Here is a 19,601-nt window from a genome sequence, read left to right on the forward strand (position 1 = left end):
TTTCCATCTGATTTGTTTGGACATTTGCTTCATTTTAACTGTGTAGTATGTCGATGAAGAAACATTTTCAAACACTGCTGAAAAACACACAAAATACTTTTGAAGTACTTTGGTTTTCCAATTTCTAAGTGTTACTGTTGCAGGTGAATTTCTCGTTTTGAGGTCACATTTAACCAACCCAGTAAGGTAGGACCCAATTCACAATGTTTCTTTTCTTTCCAAGTAGACTTTCTAAACTAAAAAACTGACCCATGGCTGGAACTCTCTAATCCCTTTCTTATAAAAAACAAAGGTTAAGCAGTATTTGAATGTGTATACCACAATAAAATATAAAGCAATTTATTGACACACATTACATCAATTCCTTGAACTATCCAACTGTACCAAAGAAAACATGATTTGGACAATTTTCAGAAAGAAACAATGACCTGACATATAATTGAACAATTGTTCCAAGTATTAACGCCATGACCACTGAAATTTCATCTCCATTGACTTAGTTGGTCATGATCGACACTCTGACAGCAACGACAATTGAAATTCCCTGATCCTCATTAACATAATCAAGTGGCATCTACATCAACTCCACAGATATTCCCTGTCCCTTACTGAATTACAAGGCATCATCTACACAAAGACCACTGAAATCCCCATGTCTTCATTCACAAACTTCAGTGGATACTTCTGACAGCAGTTGAAAGTTACTCTTGTGAAAAATCTGCCACTTTTCTGGGTTACCATCTGAAGTAAAATGTCAGATCAGGGACCGGGCAGGCAAACATCCTAGCAGGTTGCCAAGCAAAAAGCTGTTGAAGCCCACATACATGCATGTGTTTTGCAGAGCCTTTCCAACCCTTAGAGATTAGTCTCTCGAAGAGGTATTGGAAGGTGTTTTCTAAAATGGGAAAGGTATAGATGTGTCCACTGTTTCCTGGCGTTGTTAGGGAGTGTGTATCCACAGCACAAAATATATTTTCCCTCTGGATAATTATTTTTAATGTGCTTTCAGAATTTTTTTTATGTGTCCTCCAGTAGTTTGTCTGACAACTTATTGAATCATACACGGAAACGAAACACATTCTCACAAAGGGTGTTGATTTTGTGATTCTATTTTGAAAAGGCAAATTGAGATAACTTAAAATTAGCATGTGAAGCTAAAAAACTGCTTCATTTTATTCCATATTAAATAGTTTAAAACAAGCAAAATTACACCTGCTTCTACGCATTCATTAAAGTGAAACCATGAGAACATCTGAACTCTAGGACCTAAGTCTATATTAGGAGTTTAGACTTAAGTTTACTAGGTATAGGTTTCTGCACTTATGTCAATCAACCCACCTAGTTCCTTGTCGTCTTTCTTAAAATGTTTTATGAGTCTTTGAATATATGTTTAAACAATTACCAAATTAATTTATTATAATTTAAATACTCATTTGTTAGACCTGTCGTCCCCAACTTTTTGCATGATAGCCTCTACATTTTGCTGTATCGTTTTGTTGGCCGTAGGACTCTGAGCACTTTACCACTTCTGGCCAGTGATAAAGGGTAGACTCTTCTCCCCTAAACAGGGTGATATTAGTATATACCTGAATGGCATATTTAGTTTACTTATAAGTCCCTTGTAAAATGGTATACATATAACAATGGCCTGCAATCTACATGCTACTAGTGTGCTTGTAGCACTGGTTGTGCCACCCACACAAGTAGCCTTTCAAACCTGTCTCGGGCCTGCCATTGCAAGGCCTTTGTGTGCAGTTTACTACCTCTTCTGTTTGGCTTTTAAAACCACTTCCCATGCATTAAACTTGCCTTTTATTAGACATAGGCCACCCCCCAAGGTAGGCCCTAGACAGCTCTAAGCACAGGGCGCTTTGCAATTAAAAGGTAGGAAATGTACTTTTAAGTTTTACATGTCCTGGTAGTGACAAACAACTACATTAGTTTTCTACTACTTTGAGGCCTACTCCTCTTATAGGCTAGCACTAGGAATTCATTAAAACACTTTAAAGCTGTAATTCCTCATTAGATATGAGTAGCTAAATCTTGTTTCATATCTTTGGAATAGTAATGATAACTCTCTTTAGTGGTAAAGGTGGATTTGACATTACTATTTTAACAATGCCACTTTTAGAAAGTGGACATTTCTCCGCTCTAAACTTTGATCTGTGTGCCTGCACCCTGTCTCCAATACACGTCTGGTCTGGGTGACAGCTACACTTTGTGCATTTCCTCTAGACAGGCTCACACACAGGAAGGTGAGGCTCATCTGCATTCTGAGCACTCATCTTAATTCCTCAGCATTCTGATGGATCTTCCTGGACAGCGAAGAAGTAGGGGGGCTAACACTTACACTTCAATAGGTAGTGTCCTGTCCACACACAAAGCACTGATGTACCCCCCACAGATAGCCTGGCATACAGGACTGGGTTGAAAGGTATCTTTGTAGACTTCAGAGAGCTCATTTGAAGTCACCATCAAAGGCACTTTAGGACATAAGTACTGGGGCTCTGACCCTACTAAATCAGTACACTCCTGGACCTGGGAAGAACTCTGCTTGGGTAAAGACTGCTGTGCTGCAAGGATTGTCAATTTGCCTTGACTGGCTGTTCTGAGGAACTCCCTCTCTGCTTTGTTGAGCTGCCCTGCTGCCTGCTGATCTCTGCTCTACTGAGGACAAAGACTGGACCCATCTCACTTGAACCCAGAGTAACTCCAAGGGCTTGTTGGCTTGCCTCTTGTTTTCTGAAGTCTCTTGGACACAAAAGACTTCCTGAAATCTTGCTGGTGCTGCCGGACTCTTCCATATGTGAGTCCTACCTTTGACTGCGGTGACCCCTCCAGTCCTGGGCTTCAGAAGTGGGTTCTGCAGCTGATTTCTGCAAAAACTGATGTATCCCCCAACTGCATGAGAAATGTATCGCCCTTTGACGCTGATGCAGTGGCTATTTGATGATAGAGGATCCACAACCAGCGTGGCTTGCCACTGACGCATTGCATTCACTTCAACGGAGCTCAACGATGAAGAGGGGCCCCCTTTGCGCCAGCTCACTGACGACACAGTACGCTCCTGACATCGACACTTGCTCCAGCCAAAGCATTTCTTCAGAGGGTCCTTTTCTGGGTTCTGTAGCCGCCCTGCCCTTCACCGCGGTCAGGCTGAAATTTGGGTTTGTACCTGTCTCTCGAGATCTCAAGTAACTTTTTAATTACAAGTGACTTCTAAGCACTATTTTTGCATTTATTCTTTAAATATTTATGTCTCAGCTTCTACTGATTAGATTTTTGTTGTTTAGGTCTTGTTTTACTCAGATAAGTATTCTCTTTTTTCCAAACCTGTGTGGAGTCTTTTTGTGGTGTTTTCATTGGGTTACTGTGTTTGTCTGTTGCACAAATACTTTACACATTGCCTCTTAAGGTAAGCCTGCTCTGTGCCAAGCTACCAGAGGGTGAGCGCAGGTTAATTTAAAGTGTGTATCTTGCTTACCCTGAATACGATTGTGTTCCCTACTTGGACAGGTTGCAAACCTCTGCCAACTAGAGACCCAATTTCTAACACCCTACCTATCTGAATCAAATGGCCAAAGTTTGTTTCGAACACCTAAGTCCAACTTAGGTGCACAAAACACTGAGGTGTGTTCACAACTGGCAGTGCCTGATTCAATTAATCTGTCGATGTTTACACCCGTAGATAAACTTTATTATCAAATCCACCAAGTTGGGGAATTTTCCCACAGTATTAGGTTTAAGGGTAGGGACAGAGTCTTGGATGAACCCTTGAAGGGCAAAATATGGCCTTTAAATAGAGAGGGAATTCAAAGTTGAAACAAGTCCCCACAATACTGAGCAAGGATGTGTCTGAAGCGTAATTTCTTCTGACTGGGTCAACTAGTCAGACTCCATCCTCATCGCAGTGGGCGCTCACTCGTTGTCTAAAATGTAAGGAGTAGCATGCTACCCACTGACTGAAAGCACTTCAGTGCCTTGCCAGAAGTATTACACAATACATAAGCATAAATGCAAAACAATGCAAACACAAATTTGCGTTTTTTTAAAAATGTGCCCAATTATTTTCCAACCCAATTTATTATGCAATTTTACTTTGTGCCAAGCAAAGGTGGTGGAAGTGTGCAAATTGAGTAAAAACAAAATCTCGCTGTACAGGGAGGGGTTTCTCCACCAGTGCCAGTCCGAAATAATCTGTTACCTGTAGCTCTTTAATTGTCTCCAGTCCTCCTACCAACAAGACTCTGCATCCATTTGGGTCTGATTCGCGATTAATAAAACATTTTTGCTTTAAAGTGATCCAAAAAAATTCTGCATTTCCTACAATTACATAAATATATTTAGCAACTGTTGTCGGTGAACATCGATTGGCCCTGTGCCGGACAGCAGGTCTCCTCACCCTTAAGCGGCGCTCAAATGCAGAAATACTGCCTCTGCTCTGTTCCCTCCGCTGCCTCCACTCGATGAGGCTCGGGTTGTGTTCACCGGGCAGCGAGATGTTGCACTTCCCCAGAGTAGGGCTGACAACCCCGGCCAGGATGTGTGGTTCCGTATTCAGGCTGATGTCCATTCCACTGGCAAAGGTGACCCGTAAGGACCCATCCGGGTTCACTCGGTAGATGTTTAGAGTGTTCTCTGCCAATAAAGCAAACAGGAGAGGTTAGTTCACTGTAAAAGATACATGACTGCATCAGGAAGGCATGTGGTGGACTATAAACCATCATTTATTTGCAAAGTGGCTGTGACCCTGAGTTGGTTAAACATAATGCCACACTCTTATGGCACATAACTCTTGCATTACTAGAAGAGGAATATTGGGATCTATTCACAAAGGCATTTTGGAGTATGTAAAGTAGTTCTACATGCCTTTGTTAATTAGGCTCAAACATCTAAAAATGGGAATAAAGGGGGAATATTTAGGGGACAGTCCAATAGATTTTACAAATAGAAAGGACCGTGCCTTCTTGCTCTTTTGCTAAGAGGGAGTTAGCTCTTTCGGGCCGGATTCTAGACATATCAAACAAGTACTCCTATAGTACTACTCCCCATACCCATTAACGTTTTTGTGAATTGGCCCCGTGTGTCCAGAAGGGTGTTAAATGCATGGTACTGGATTACAGAATGGATGTTGGTGGTAAACCCAGTCACTGCTTTGTAGACATTGTCATCGGTGTGACAGCAAGAGATGGTAATCAAGATCCTCATCATGTGTTGGGGGTAATTCTGGTCCTACCAGAATTTGGATTATGAGTATTGACGTAAGTCAGTGGGCCCAATTCACAATTCGTGGCGCCGGCCCCATAGTTGTGATGGGGGGGCCTCACTCATAGGGGGACCTCTGTAATGAGAAACTGTTGTTTGCAGGTCCTGCCATGAGTGAATGCCCCTCACCACCACGACTGTGGGGCCTCCACCACGAGTGCCGAGGCTCTTTGTGAACCAGACCAAAAGCCTTCAAGCTTTTACCCCAACACATGACCATGTGAAAAGCAGATGGAATTTATCTGGAGACAAGTGATCTGAATGAGGGTAAATTCTGTGGAAATACCAAATCGCCTTGTCATGGAATTGGTTTTCATGAGAACCTCGTACTGAGGTTTAAAGTAAGGTATACGGTATTGATCTGGACAGGCTATATGGAACTAACTATTCTTATCTTTCTATACATCCATGCACATTATTGTTAGTACGGATGGGGAAACTAACCTGACAAGGCTCGTGGTATTGTTTCAGATGTTATTCCTTGGGCAGGTCACTTACATACCACTAGAAACCTGGTGTTCTATAATAATATATTAGTTGTTTATTAATAAGTAAATAAATACATGAATGAAAAAGAAGTAGGCGTTCATCCCATTCACTCCCCTCCTGGCTCTAGGATTGTCCTACCCCATTAGCGTCTTTTTGGCTGATTTCTAATAATCAATTAATGTATAACAAAACCAAAATATGTGTGACATCTTGGTATATTGTTTTACATTTGAAACATAGAATGGGCCGATTCCTCAAAGATGCTTATTTTCACAGCTGTATCAATACAATTTATCCACGTTTTGCATATCATTGTTGAACATGTGTCTCCCACATGAACTGCTGCTACATGTTTATAATTTAAATCGAAAACAGTTAGTCTACTCCTCCTCCTTGTATGGGTCTTACACTTTTATAGATTAAATAAAGAGTTGTTTACAAAAATAGAAATAGAAGAGGGATCTAGAGCCGACCCCAAAGAGCTCCCCCTGGTGGCTGTACTAACAATGGCATTTTCTTGTTTAACCATTCTGTGCCTCTGCCTGCGGACAAGAAACACAATCCTGCCTGCAACGGAGGCACTCTGGCAACGTGGTGCAAAGGTGCCTACATTGGCGATAGGCTGCCAAAACAGCACCAGCACTGGCAGAAAGGACAGAGATGCACTGTATTGCTTAAATACCGTACATTCCTGCCCTTTCACTTAGGGTAGGGCAGGGCGGCAAGGTGCCTTGTTGTGCTGCACCTAAGCCAAAATGGCATAAATGAGGCCCTCGATATACAGCTGAGTGGGGCATTTGTTTTGCTGGGATGTTAGCAGCCAAGCTATGGCTATTTGGTTATTAAAATACATTTTGACAATCGTGCACATATTTCAATCTTTATATACAAAATAGCAGAAAAAGGAGCAGAATGTTAGTTTAATTTTCATTTTGTCAATTGGCCAAGAACTGTAGGAACCACTTGAATAAATCCTATCTTCGTTTATAAACGATCAAATCAATTAACAATTTAATTGGCTAATTACAGATGTAAATAGCCTCTGCATATGCAACCCACTTTGGGAATGTGTCCTCCTCTGCCGATAGCAGGCTGGGCACACTAAACGGTGTAGCCATCCAAAGCAGGCACCAATCTGTTGAACTTGAAGTATGAAAAACACAGCTTTCTCGGAATCAATTTAAATACTAAACAGAGTTTCAGGTATAAACATCATTTGTCCATTTCATGGTAAGGAGAGTTTCTAGATTGCACTTTCCATCAATTTTGTGTGTTTAAGTCTTCAACAAAATGATTTTAAAAAGGTGACTTGAGTACATTACTTTAGTTGATTACTCTCGTAAGAGCAATAGCATGACATCAATGTTGTTCTCATTGCGAGATTCCTATTTTACTATAATTTTTATTGTATTCATTTTTTTTTTTTTTAGTGGTTTACAAAGAGATATTTTTGCTTTTGTTTATGGCAGAGCACTGAGGGAGAAGACACATGTCCAGAGTAATTAGTGCAAGGGGAGAGTTTGAGACCAATGAGTTAAGGTGAGGGACTGTGTCCAATATTCTTCAGTTGCAACCCTTATTCTGTACTGATTCAGTTTAAAGCTTAAATAACTTTAAATAACTCAGATATTACAGCCTGGGTGAAGAACATGCTTAGGCTCTCTCTCCTTCTCTGAGCGTCGAACCACGGCGCTGTGACCAATCACGTCGCTGCTATCAGCAGAGTCATTATTTGGCTAGGGGAGTCTGGAAAGCCTGGGTGCTTCCTGTTGCTGGCTCCTGCAGAGGAGAGGCGGAGGCTGGTGAGGGCTACCAGCAGGTAAGTTTTCTTCTTTCTTTATTTCCTAACCCCACCACTGTTACCCGCCCCCTGCCCCATCCCCTACCAGCCGCCCCTGGAGTTTTGCCCATTTAGTCTCCCTGAATTTTTCCCATTTCACTACCTGGTTTTTGGAGTTTTACTGTGAGCTCATATCACTGGCTGAGTATCACTCATGATAAACACATGGTAAATCACCTATGCGTGCTAACCGCCAGTGACCACCTTTTAAGATAAGGCCACTGCTGCACAGCTAGGGTAAGAGGTTAGTTACACATGAGCACAAACGTGTGCATACATGTGCAGCCTGCATGTGTGAGACAACCATCTTGCACAGCCCATTATGGTAACCTGTCGAAGTAGGGACTCTTTCAAGTTTGCCACTGACCTTGGGCAGGCCTTATAATGTGAGTGCTTCCTGAAGGGCTGTTGTGCATAAACTGTAGTACACATTATAGGCAACTTCTGCAAAAAAGTAGAGATTTCACTCCACTTAGGCCTACGGAGATCAACAAGGTATCAAGGGTAAACAGGCATCTCAGGTGTAGAGTTACAGTCCCTGACATCATATCTATAATCCTTATTGCACTCATTTTTCCTAGTTCAGCTCGTAATCGGACTCTAGGCCTTCATCCCTACCACATGGACCAAGTTAATTACTCTGGTCCAGAAGAAGGACTAAAGGCATCCCCACACAATGTTGCTGTTAACAGGGCTTGACCGAGTACATAGAAAACGAAGATGTGGATTGGATATCTATATTTTCTAATTAGCTTGTCACACTGCACCTGGGTTGGTACGGCCCAGCCCACAGAAACAAAGGAGGTGGGCCAGATCTCTATAGCCAATACAAGAGGAGCTTGTGTTTGAAATTTTTGTGGGAAAGCATTAGGCAGATATGTCAGCTAAGGGCAGAGCTGAGGCTCTCAGGGAAGGTCACTCTGCAAACAACTTGAAGTCGCTATCTTGGATTGTCCCTGAATGCTGTCCAGGAGGCTGGAGATGGGGTGGAGTGAAGATGTGGCTCCCTAGATTGTCCAGTAGTGACTGACTTCTAGAACTTTCCCGCCCCACTTAAAAACCCCTGCACGAGGGAGAGACTGATGAGAAGACACTAGACCTAGGAGTGACAACAGGGAAATAATGCCCAGCTGCAAGGAGAAACTACTTCATGCCACTGTATGGATCAACTAGATGGCTTAAATTCCATCTTAAACTGAGGAAAAGGATAGGTCTCTCCAGGGCAGTGGTGGTTGGAAGAATGGACTTGCTGCGGAAGTTTTCCTATGACTTCTACGGACTGGCTCTTGACTCTGCTGACATACAGATGCCCTACAAGTAGCCAAGAGGCTGTAAAACCTGGGGAGTGTGGCAGGGATTGTGTTCAGATGGCTGTCTGCAAAAGGGCAGTGGAAGACAGCCACTCAAGCAGGAGATAACACCAGGAGCCCTAACAGAACACATGTCTGGTACAGGGAACAGAAAATTCAGCTTCCCATAAAAAGATCCCCTTTAGAGGCAAGGACACTTTATGCTCCTGATGGCAAGTGTTAGCCACCAGGAGCAAGATGAGCCAAAGATTGTCCAAAATAGCCCTAGCTGGAGAAAGGGGCCATTTGAAACCAGCCCCCCTAGTGAGAGAAATTAAAGATAAGGAGCTGAGCACTCAGACCTATTTTCTTAAAATATCCCTAGTGTGGACCATGGCTCCCGTGGGGTTGGTGAAACCTCAATAATGTAATTCTGATGGGGGAGGGGGCATGTGTGGGGCTGCCTCCCTCATGCTTATTTACACCCCTAGAAGCCCCAATATCCCCAGGGAGCTGGCACATAAGTAAAGAGTCACAAGGCACCCCTTTCCCTGGAATTGAGGCAATTATAGAGCATTACAGCACTTCATCTTTCTACCCACGTGCGTCATGGGCAGGGGAAGGGTAAAACTCTCGCCCATGGACCGGAGTAGAAGAGAAACTGCTCCCAGCAGGCAGGACAGGAACAGAAGATGTGCTGACACCAGAGGTGCGCACACATGTAGAACTGACTACAGCAGTGAAGGAGTGGACCCGATGCATCACTTCCATCATGCGCCAGCACCCAGATGCCCAGTGGGAATGGGCACCAGGGATTCAACAAAAAAAACAACAAAGAATATACATGGCATGAGACTGCATGGAAAATGCCAGCAGCAAAACCACTATTTAGCTGTTCAAGCCCTGCAGCATAGACCACCCCATAACCCCTCATGAGGGGGTTAAACGTTTCATATTTTCCTTGTGATGCCAAGGAAGGGAGGGGGCACCACCAATGGTTGTCAAGCATGTTTGGGGTGGCTGAAGAAGTGTAGCAGTCCCTTGCCCCCCGTTAGGGCTTTTAAAATCTCACCACAAGTCTCCTAGGGGCGATATGTATGCCCCCCCCCCCGAGAGAAATGTTGCTGCTCTTGCTCTTTTGCACCTGCGCTTGGGAGAGCAGGGATCTCTACTGTCTTTTCCTAAAGCTGTAGTAGGAGTAATTAAAAGTAAAAGAAAGACTCTGGGACATATATTTTCCAACTCAATGCGTTATTGACAATGTTGTTGGTTAACAATGAAAGGATGTTTCATGTAATTAATGCTACAAGTTTTTGGTACTCCCCCACTGACTTTAATGATGGATTATTACATGCAATGTATATTGGTATTGCTGCAACCACTTCAATTGTGTTACATTAATGAATTTTAACAGCTTTTTTCTGATGCCACACTGACAAAGCCAGTAGGCTTGCCCTACTGATAATGAAATTGCCTTATATTGTAATGTTGCCTCTAGCACAGGTGGGTTGTATTGATGTTATGTTATGCTATATGTTATGCCTATTTGTAGAGCGGGCTTTAACCTGGGAGGGTGTCCTTGCGCTGAGCAGGCGTGATACTAGCCTCGCCTTGAGAGGCTGGAAGGCTAATCAAAGAGCCATGCCTTTAGTTTTGTTCAGAATTCCAGAATTGAAGAGGTGGCTCTGATATGTAGTGGCAGGTTGTTTCAGACTTTAGGGGCAGTGTAGGAGAAGGTCCTTTGTATGAGTGGGATATGTGCAAAAATTAGTCCAGCCGAGCAAAAAGGTCTGCCTGGTTTGTAGAATGGGATGCAGCTGTTGAGGTAGGTCAGGCCAGTGTTGTGTAGCGCCTTGAACGTGTGTGTTAGGAGTGTGAACTGTGCTCGTTTGTGTATTGGGTGCCAGTGGAGCTCCTTGAGGTGTGATGCAATATGTGTACAGTATGGGAGGTTGTGTGTTACTCTGGAAGCCTAGTTTTGGATGGTTTGTATTCATCTAGTGAGTTTGCTGATCCTGGCATAGAGGGTGTTCCTGTAGTTCAGTTTGCTAGTGAGGATGGCCTGAGTAACGGCTATAGGGTTCAGGACCCAATTGGGGTTCAATGTGATATGAGGGTGTCACTAAAGGTATTTCCATCTACCTGATTGTATATATTTGTAATTGAATGCATTGTATTTATTAGTGTGTGTAATAAAATTACCTTTCCTATTCAAAAGAATAAGCACTGACTGGACAATGATTTATTGAGTGTTGTTGTTGTGTACCAGTGAGCTAGGATTACTAGCATGCACCACCGCACCAGAGCATGCCTTGGACTGCTCTGCTTCATTACCGTGAGATAGTGAAGTGCTTTGAAATGTATTTGGTTGCCAAAAAAAGGGGACATATTACTTGTGAAGGACTCATCTCATTCTCAACTAATAACGCAATTAGTTACAAGGGGCTTTCTAAAGAATGGGCTCTTGTGCACCCAGTGATCTGCCTCCATCTTTCATCCTCTTCTAAGATCACTGATTGGCTGAGATGGGGCATCATCGAATTGAGGCTTCTAGTTGTGATTGTTGGGATTTAGGGCTTTGTAGGGTCAGGTGCTTACACCCCCCCCCCCCCTTCTCTCACCTTCTGTTGGTTTTACCTCTCGGATGCATGCATGATTGGGTGCACATGTGGAAACAAACTGGCTTACTTACGACATGTATTTAAGTCTTTGTCTTCCGGATACCGGTACTTGGTTTCGTTTCCGGTTCCATGCCTCTGGGATTCCCACTGTTGTCAGTTCCTGTTTCACATGTGACCAGCTGCTGGACTCTGGACTTGAACTGTTTTGTGACCTCCAGGATTTAGAGTGTGCTTGGTTGTATCCTTGTTGTGATTACTTGTCCCTCTATTTATTCACTTTTTCAGATTCATTGCTGATTTCTGTTGGGACCGGGAATGCGAAGAAGGGAAAGAAGGGAGTAACGCAGCTGCGTTCCCGTCTTCGCTATCAGGACTTCCTACAGTTTTGCATACTATCCACCTCGTTATGTAAAATTCGGGTGGAATCAAGGAGTAGCTTCAAGACGGGCATTTTTTATCCTCTCCGTTCCTTTGCACTCTTGTTTTTTTATTTTTTTATTCCCTTCATGTTTCTTTTTTCCCCCCTTCCTCCCTCTCGTGTTAAGAAGGTGTTATTTGATGGGGCTTTATACTTTTGGACTTACAACCTTCACTTTCACAAGAAAGGATTCTTCCTTTGTGTATTGGAGTCTACTTGGTTCTTGTCTTAGTGTGCTTTATGTGGTATTTGGACAAAATATTGAGTTGTAAATATCAGTAGACAGAAATATTGTTTAAAAAAATACTGGGATATAGAATATTGCGGTAGAGAAATATTGCTGTCAAGAATATCGTATTTTTCAGAGTAGCAATATTGTTTTGCAGAATATAGTGTTGTTAATATCGTTTTCAATATTATAGTTGTAAAAAACAAATAGTTTTTAATTATTGTAATGTAAGTTCATATTTTAATTTTATTTATTATTATTGTTTATATAATTGTGATTCATATTTTTAAATATAGGGACATATTTACAAGCCCCTAGTTCCACCGGAGTGTCCCTATTTTTGAGGCTCTGTTCTATGCACTTTGTGTGGCTGAAAAGAGCCTTGATATAACGTTTTCTGCTGCATAGTGGAGTGCAATGGGTGTTGTTGTGGGCGTTCCCAACAACACACATGCCTTTTTGACACTGCTCCAGATTTACAAGGCTCTGTAAATGTGAGGGAGCGCCAAAAACTAACACCTTTCAAAAGGAGGTGTTAATGTGGCTCAACTAGGAAAAATACGTTTATTTCTCCTCGTTTCGTGCTCCTTCTACCAGTGCTGCATTCTGCAGCACACATAGAAGGAGCAAAACACCATTAATTATTGTTTTTGTGCAGGAAGGTGTCCCTTCCTTCACAAACACCAACATTCCTGAAACGCAGGCACCAAGCAGCTTTTGATTGCCAGCGCAGGGGTGAGCACAGGGATGCGGTGCAGTCTTGTTAATGCAGCGCAACTCTGTGTTTTGAAAATGATGCCGCAAAATTACTTGCGGCACCGCGCTGCACCATTTTCATGTACATAAACCCCGCAGTTTGTAATTTTAAGTCATGTATAATTTTTTATTTATTTGCTAATAGTAACTTACAGTGTAGTATTGGGTGGCTAGGTTTGTAGGTGTATAGGGTAGGAAGTTTATGAAGTAACTAATATTTAATAATGTATTATCTCTTTATTATTATTAATTTAATATAATATTAATTATTTCACTTGTGTAATAATTTTTTTTGTTCCGTTTAAGGTGCGGGCATTTGGGTTCATAGGGTGGGAAGTTAAGTAATAATTATTCAATTTATCCATTAAATTATTATTAATTGAGTCATTGATTATTAATTATATAAATTGTGTAATAACTTTATATTTTAGTTATGTATTAGATGTGGGTTGTTGTGTTTGTAGGGCTAGAGGGTGGGTCATTAAATAATAATGAATTAAAAATTATGTATTTATTTATTTTTAATTATTTAATTGATACTTAATTATGTACATTATATACTACTGCTTTACCTTATTTAAAATGTAAGTGTGTTCTGCTAAGTTTGTGGGATATAGTGTGGGAAAGTAATTAAGTAAAGAATAAATACGTTTTAAATTGATAGTTCATTATTAAATTGTTTAATAATCATGTACATTGTTTAATTGTTTTTTATTTTTTGTATATATACATTTTCTTGCGTTGATTAATAACATCCATACTAAGAGTTTTATATTTGTTCTAAATTAATAGGGTTATTCAAATATGTAGTGCATTTGAAGTGAAGTACTTTTCCTACTATTGCTTAGACTGAAGTGCAAATAGTACATTTAACCTGTCCAAAGCCCAACGCTTTCCCTACTGCTGCACAGACTAGAGTGGTAATAGTAAATCTTACCCTTCCAAAGTCCAACGCTTTCCCTACTGCTGCACAGACTGTAGTGGAAATAGTAAGTCTTATCCCTCCGAAGTCCAACGCTTTCACTCGTCTTGCACAGACTGGAGTGGGAATAGAACATTTAACCCCTCCAAAGTACAACGCCTTCCCCACTATTGCACAAACTGGAGTGGGAAAAGTTAGTTTATGCCCTCCAAAGTCCAACATGTTTCCTACTGTTGCATGGACTACAGCGACAATAGGAAATGTAATTCCTCCAAAGCCCAGTGCTTTCCCTATTGTTGCACAGACTGTAGTGGGAATAGTCAATTTAACCCCTCCGATGTCCTACGCTTTCCTTACTATTGCATAGACTTGAGAGGGAATAATAAATGTAATCCCTCTGAAGTTCAATGCTTTCCATACTGTTGCACACACTGGAGTAGGAATAATAAATCTTACCACTCTGCAGTCCAATGCTTTCTATACTCTTGCATAAACTGGAGTGCGAATACTAAATGTAACCCCTACGAAGTCCAGTACTTTCCCCACTGTTGCACAGACTGGAGTGGGAATAGTAAATCTTACCATTCTGAAGTCCAATGCTTTCCATACTGTTGCATAAACTGGAGTGCGAATAGTAAATGTAACCCCTTCGAAGTCCAGTGCTTTCACTACTGTTGCACAGACTGGAGTGGAAATAGTTAATGCAACCACTTCGAAGTCCAATGCTTTCACTACTGTTGCACAGACTGGAGTGGGAATAATAAATTCACCCCCCCCCCCGATGTTCACTGCTTATAACCTTACACATTACATCATTCATTACATGTTAAAAGACATTTATGACATCACTGATGACATCTCAAATGACATCACTGATAAACATCACTGATAAATATACATAATAATATTGACACTTTTCCCTTAGTTTAATTTCAGTGAAAGTCTCTATTTTTTTTAATCATATTCTAAGCTTGGAGTATGCCTAAACACCCTCAGGTGACCTGCGCCCAAACCCTTGCTGGAGTCCAACTCCCTGCTGTGCAAAATCTTTGGCTGCGTGCAGCGGAGGCTGACCACGGTCTCAGGCCTCCAGCAAAGCTCTGTGTCCAAACCCCTGTGAGTGATCAGCATCCAACTCCCAGAGGATGGGCAAACCATCCCCTGCACACTGCCAATGTCCCTCAGCTCCTACCCCGCTGTGAGCAGCCAAACATCCATGAGCAGTCAACACCCCAGCTCTACCCATCCCCACCCCCAAACAACCACCCCCCAACTGCAGACAACCTTTGACTGTTGCTGCAGGGGTTGGGTGCAGGTCATGTATCGAAACCCTTGTCAACAGCCAAACCTCTATCAGGACCCTCAATAGGAAGTCAACTCACAACCTTCCCCTCCGTAGTATCATGTTCTCTTACAAGCCTTATTCACTACTGTTGGTACCATTCTACAGGCCCTAGTACCGTAGACCCAGTATCTCAAAATGAAGCTTGCAAAGTACACCAACACCATACAAGGGAAACTTGGCAAGTGTGTGTGTGACATCTGCAATATTACCGAGGTACCACATGTGGGACGCATTTGGTCCCACAGTCATAGAGTAGTGCTATGTTCATGGATTTTTTTTTTAACACCGTGTGGGGAGGTGGTCCTTTTAGGATTTTTCTTCTCTTGTGTTTTGACTTTATTGCTGTTTTGGTACTGCATAAATAATTTACACATTGCCTTTAAGTAACGCCCATCTGCTCTACGCTATAGCTATCAGGCGGTTGAGCTCAAGTTAATTTAGTAACTCTAAGGGTTCACCCTGATAAGTGATGTGGTTTTGGCTATGGTTAAGGGAAGATTATAGTTAGGCGAAAATGTCAGTTAACAAACTATTATCTCAAGTAACTAGAACTCATGCCCTAAACTAACTATAACTCATGTTACCAATGATGTAATTTCAGATGTTGAATGATGATATTAATGACATCATAGAACAGGTCATGAGTGATGCAAAATCTAAGGTATTTACAGTGCATGGCCAGCCATTTTGGCTGTACTATGTCTAATTGTTCTATGGAAAATGAATGGTGATAACCCATTTATGATTATGACGCTTTCCGGGAAGGAGCTGAGGTGGATTAGACTTTTTTGGGGAAAGTATTGGGAAGATGTGTCATACTGCGCCAAAGTTATAAGCAAATTAAAAAATGCTATTTCTGTGAAAACGTGGTCCTATCTATAACTACCTCGCCACTGGGCAATACATATATGCATCCAAGATGCCTCATCTCAGTCATTTTTATACACTTTAAGTAAGAGTCAGTTTAAGTCACAAATTGTATGGATAATGAATGTGTGCAGTTGTTATCTTCAGAATAATTACTGGGCGGCTAGTGCTAGGACACCTTTTATTGTTAATTAAACCCTCATAGAATCACTTTTTTCAGGAAAGAGCAGAACACAGCCTTCTCAAACATCTAATTGAGATCTGAAAGAAATTGAACAGTTAAGTTGAATGTGTGGGAGAGTTTTCCCTTTGTGCCCATCATAGCTACTCATGCTGAAGGCTGTATGCTAATTTGCTGCACAGCAGCATAAGAAACTGTGGAGAGCTTTGTGCATCCTAACAGAGAGGCAATGCTAGCTGCAGTTCATGTGCAGGATGACCTGACTATTGAGGGTATACCTGAGGGGACCTACAAGTGCGGCTGCAGTCCCTCACTGCAAACATCATATCAGGCGCTGCCTCTATTTCCGCCTTAATTGTACAGAACATTCAGGACTCTGCCTGGATGGATTAACTGCAATACAAAGGGGATTATTCTCAATTTTACATCAACAGCCACTATTGGGTCATAGAGAAGGGGAGTGGGAATCCACATGTAATAACAGAAATAGTCCCATTTCACCGACGGTTCTGTCTCCAAAGTAAGGGTGGGCGGAATGTTTCATTCCAAACTTGTGATTGACAGAGATTTTTTTGTCACTCCACTTTACTCTTTAACGTGGAGTTCAAGCCAAATACCGCTAATCGCCCTGTGGCAGAATTTTTATCTGATGCTTCAGAAAATGCAAGCAAGATTTGGTGCCCCCTAGCGTGATTCTACTTGAGTGGCAGCAAAGCCAGCTTGAATGACTGTGTGCTCTTGTGCAACTCATGGTTCCTTTTGCACTGGTTTTCAGCGCTGCTCACGCTATTGGAGTCAAATTGCAGTGCAAGCTGCATCTTTTCCATCTTTTGGTGAAACTCCTTTTTTGTGAGGAGCATGATGGTTATGAATGGAATGGAATCAATAATACGAACAAGGAATTGAAAGCCTCATTTGGAGAGACTGGTTTTTTACACACTGCCTTGTTCTTTATATGGACTACCTCTTGGAGGACGAGGAGATGAAATATAGTACCCACCATCTAAGCTCTAAGTTAAACACTGAGAGACAAGCAGATAGTTTTGTTTAAGAAATTGTGTGTATTTGAAAAATGATTTTTATGAGTATATTTAAACATGATTTCACATGGGTAATGAACTATAAAAGAAGGATAAAACAATATATTCTATTGACTTTATGGTTTAAATTGTGATATTGTTACGGTCCCTTATGTCTGTGTAGGGGGCTGGTGAAAGAGCGTTCTAAACGATGAAGTGAAATAAGTAGTGCCCAGTAGGGATTTACTAACCTTTTAGCAAGTCTACAAAAAGGATATCTGTAGATTTGTTCCCACCTGCAGGCCAATTCTTTTGTGTGATCCGAGTCACAAAGCAGGGATCTGAATAGGGACATCTTGAGCTAACACATCTGTTGTCATTCTAATTCTTAGTGCATGAGTTGGGCAAGTTTCCTGGGTGTTACCATCACGTTAGGGAAGTGTTGTAGCTTCAACATTTTACTGATGTGTCTCTCCTCTTTTGGCATTTTCAGGCTGCTGGATTTAAATGCTCAGTGAACCTGAGAGCAAGCAGCAAAGTAGTGCACACTCCAGTGCAGGAAATCTACTGGGCCCCCAAACCTCCCTGCCCTATTATATACGAGGGACTTAAAGGAAGTTTAAGTCTCCCTTGCCTTATTATATACTAGTCACTTGCAGGGGTCTGTCATTGCCAATTTTAATGACACCCAACTAACATAAACCTTTATAGCAGCTGGCCCTGTGTCTGATAAGCAGAGCCCAGGGCACTACCAGTCCCAATCAAAAAATGGGGGTGATGAGGGCCATAAGGATGACTTTCTCACACAGACGAATATACTTTCCGACACAAGCAGCAAATCTGCTTGAATTGGATTCTACATATGTCACTGTGTTGCTCGTTCTGCTGGGATATTTTGAGCACAATAATATTGTTTGGATGCCCTGTAATGCACCCGTTGAGCTGCTTCCGAGTCGGATGCAATTTAAATGAAGTTCCTTCTGCATTATGAATTTGATTGATTTTTCGTTAAAATTAGTATTATTGTTCTAGGCCTTTTGCTGTGCCTATGATACTAAGTACCAATGCAATGCTGCTTCAGTGGCAAGTATGGGCCGATTGGGGACCCTCAAAAAAGGGCTCATGGACATTATACATGTTCCACCCAAAGAATCAATGAAATAAAATGTATTACTGACGGTCTTAGCCTTATCAAATAGTCTAACAAGTACAGCCACAGGAATGGGTTTATTTTACATTTAGAATGAATGCTCCAAGCTGGCATCATTTTGTGAAATATTTTAACTGACCTCGATACACATTGTAACACCCTACTCCCTTGATTTCTGGCCTACACTGTTCTGGGGCTTCCCGACGCACTTACATACCCACTCAAATCCAGCAGAGGCCGGCACATTGGGGCAGCTCTTGGGGCAGCACATCAGGCAGTTCTGGCACACTGGGGAACAGAGAGGCTCCCAACACACCTGGAAAGGCTCCATCGCATCTGGCATGTGCTTGGGATGGAGGGGGACTCCCACGGAGAGCTGAGGCAACCAGTCATTCGTAGAACTGACCAGTACCCACTATCCGAGACTGCGCCGGTTGGCGGACCTACTGCCAGCACCGAAAAAGGAGACTCCCTCCACGTAGCTTATCACTCTTCTTCTGCTCTTCTCTCTAATGCCTGTGACTTGTTGAGTGCACATTAGAGGGGCGGTGGAGGAGGAGGTGCGGAGGGGGTTTGCTGGGGGAGTAATTTGTTGCATTACTGTAATAAGGAACACCATCTAGAGTGCTACGGTGGCTACACTGGTTTATTATGTTATGCTCATCGTTTCCAACCATAAAAACAAATTTGAACCATAAAAGGATCAATACAGAGAGTTATGATTTAAAAAAGCAACTCATTTGAAGCCTCAAGTGATGTGTAGGCATCGTCGGACTGCAAACCTTTTTGGATGCAACTCTGAAATTCATTTAAAGGAACGCATCATACTCATATTGATATTCATGTGGATTCCAGCATCACAATGTGCTTAGCATGTGTGCAGAGTCCTAGGCCTGTCCAGGGTAATGCAGGTTCCAATGCCAGTGCTGTGACCCGAAGGAGCGCCCTCACAGGGATAGACCCATCACAGCAAGCACCCCTGCTTATCTTTCAGACAAGCTCACCAGCTGTGGGGGGTATCAGCAAACCTGTGGCCAGAACACCCACAGACTACAGACTAAGAAGTGTGAAAAAGATAACAAAAGGCTGCAGACCTCCATCTATGTACCAAGGAACTGCAACATCACCCCCCATTCATCACGACTGCCCCAAGACTGCCCCAATCTAGAAAACACTTCAAGACACATCTCTACACTCTACACTATGTCAC

At 42.2% G+C, this 19,601-nt stretch overlaps 1 protein-coding gene across 3 annotated transcripts in view; it reads right to left on the bottom strand.

Moving 5' to 3' along the window:
* The window catches only part of TENM1 (teneurin transmembrane protein 1), a 1,737,496-nt gene that overhangs the window by 69,592 nt on the left and 1,648,303 nt on the right, over positions 1–19,601 (bottom strand). For all 3 annotated transcript variants that reach the window (XM_085608139.1, XM_085608140.1, XM_085608138.1), the window contains one exon: positions 4,403–4,638. In XM_085608139.1, the coding sequence (XP_085464265.1) occupies positions 4,403–4,638 (236 nt within the window). The remainder of the gene's footprint in view (positions 1–4,402; positions 4,639–19,601) is intronic.

Source organism: Triturus cristatus, chromosome 5_2 (assembly GCF_964204655.1).
Source record: "Triturus cristatus chromosome 5_2, aTriCri1.1, whole genome shotgun sequence".
In the NCBI taxonomy this organism is placed as follows: Eukaryota; Metazoa; Chordata; class Amphibia; order Caudata; family Salamandridae; genus Triturus; species Triturus cristatus.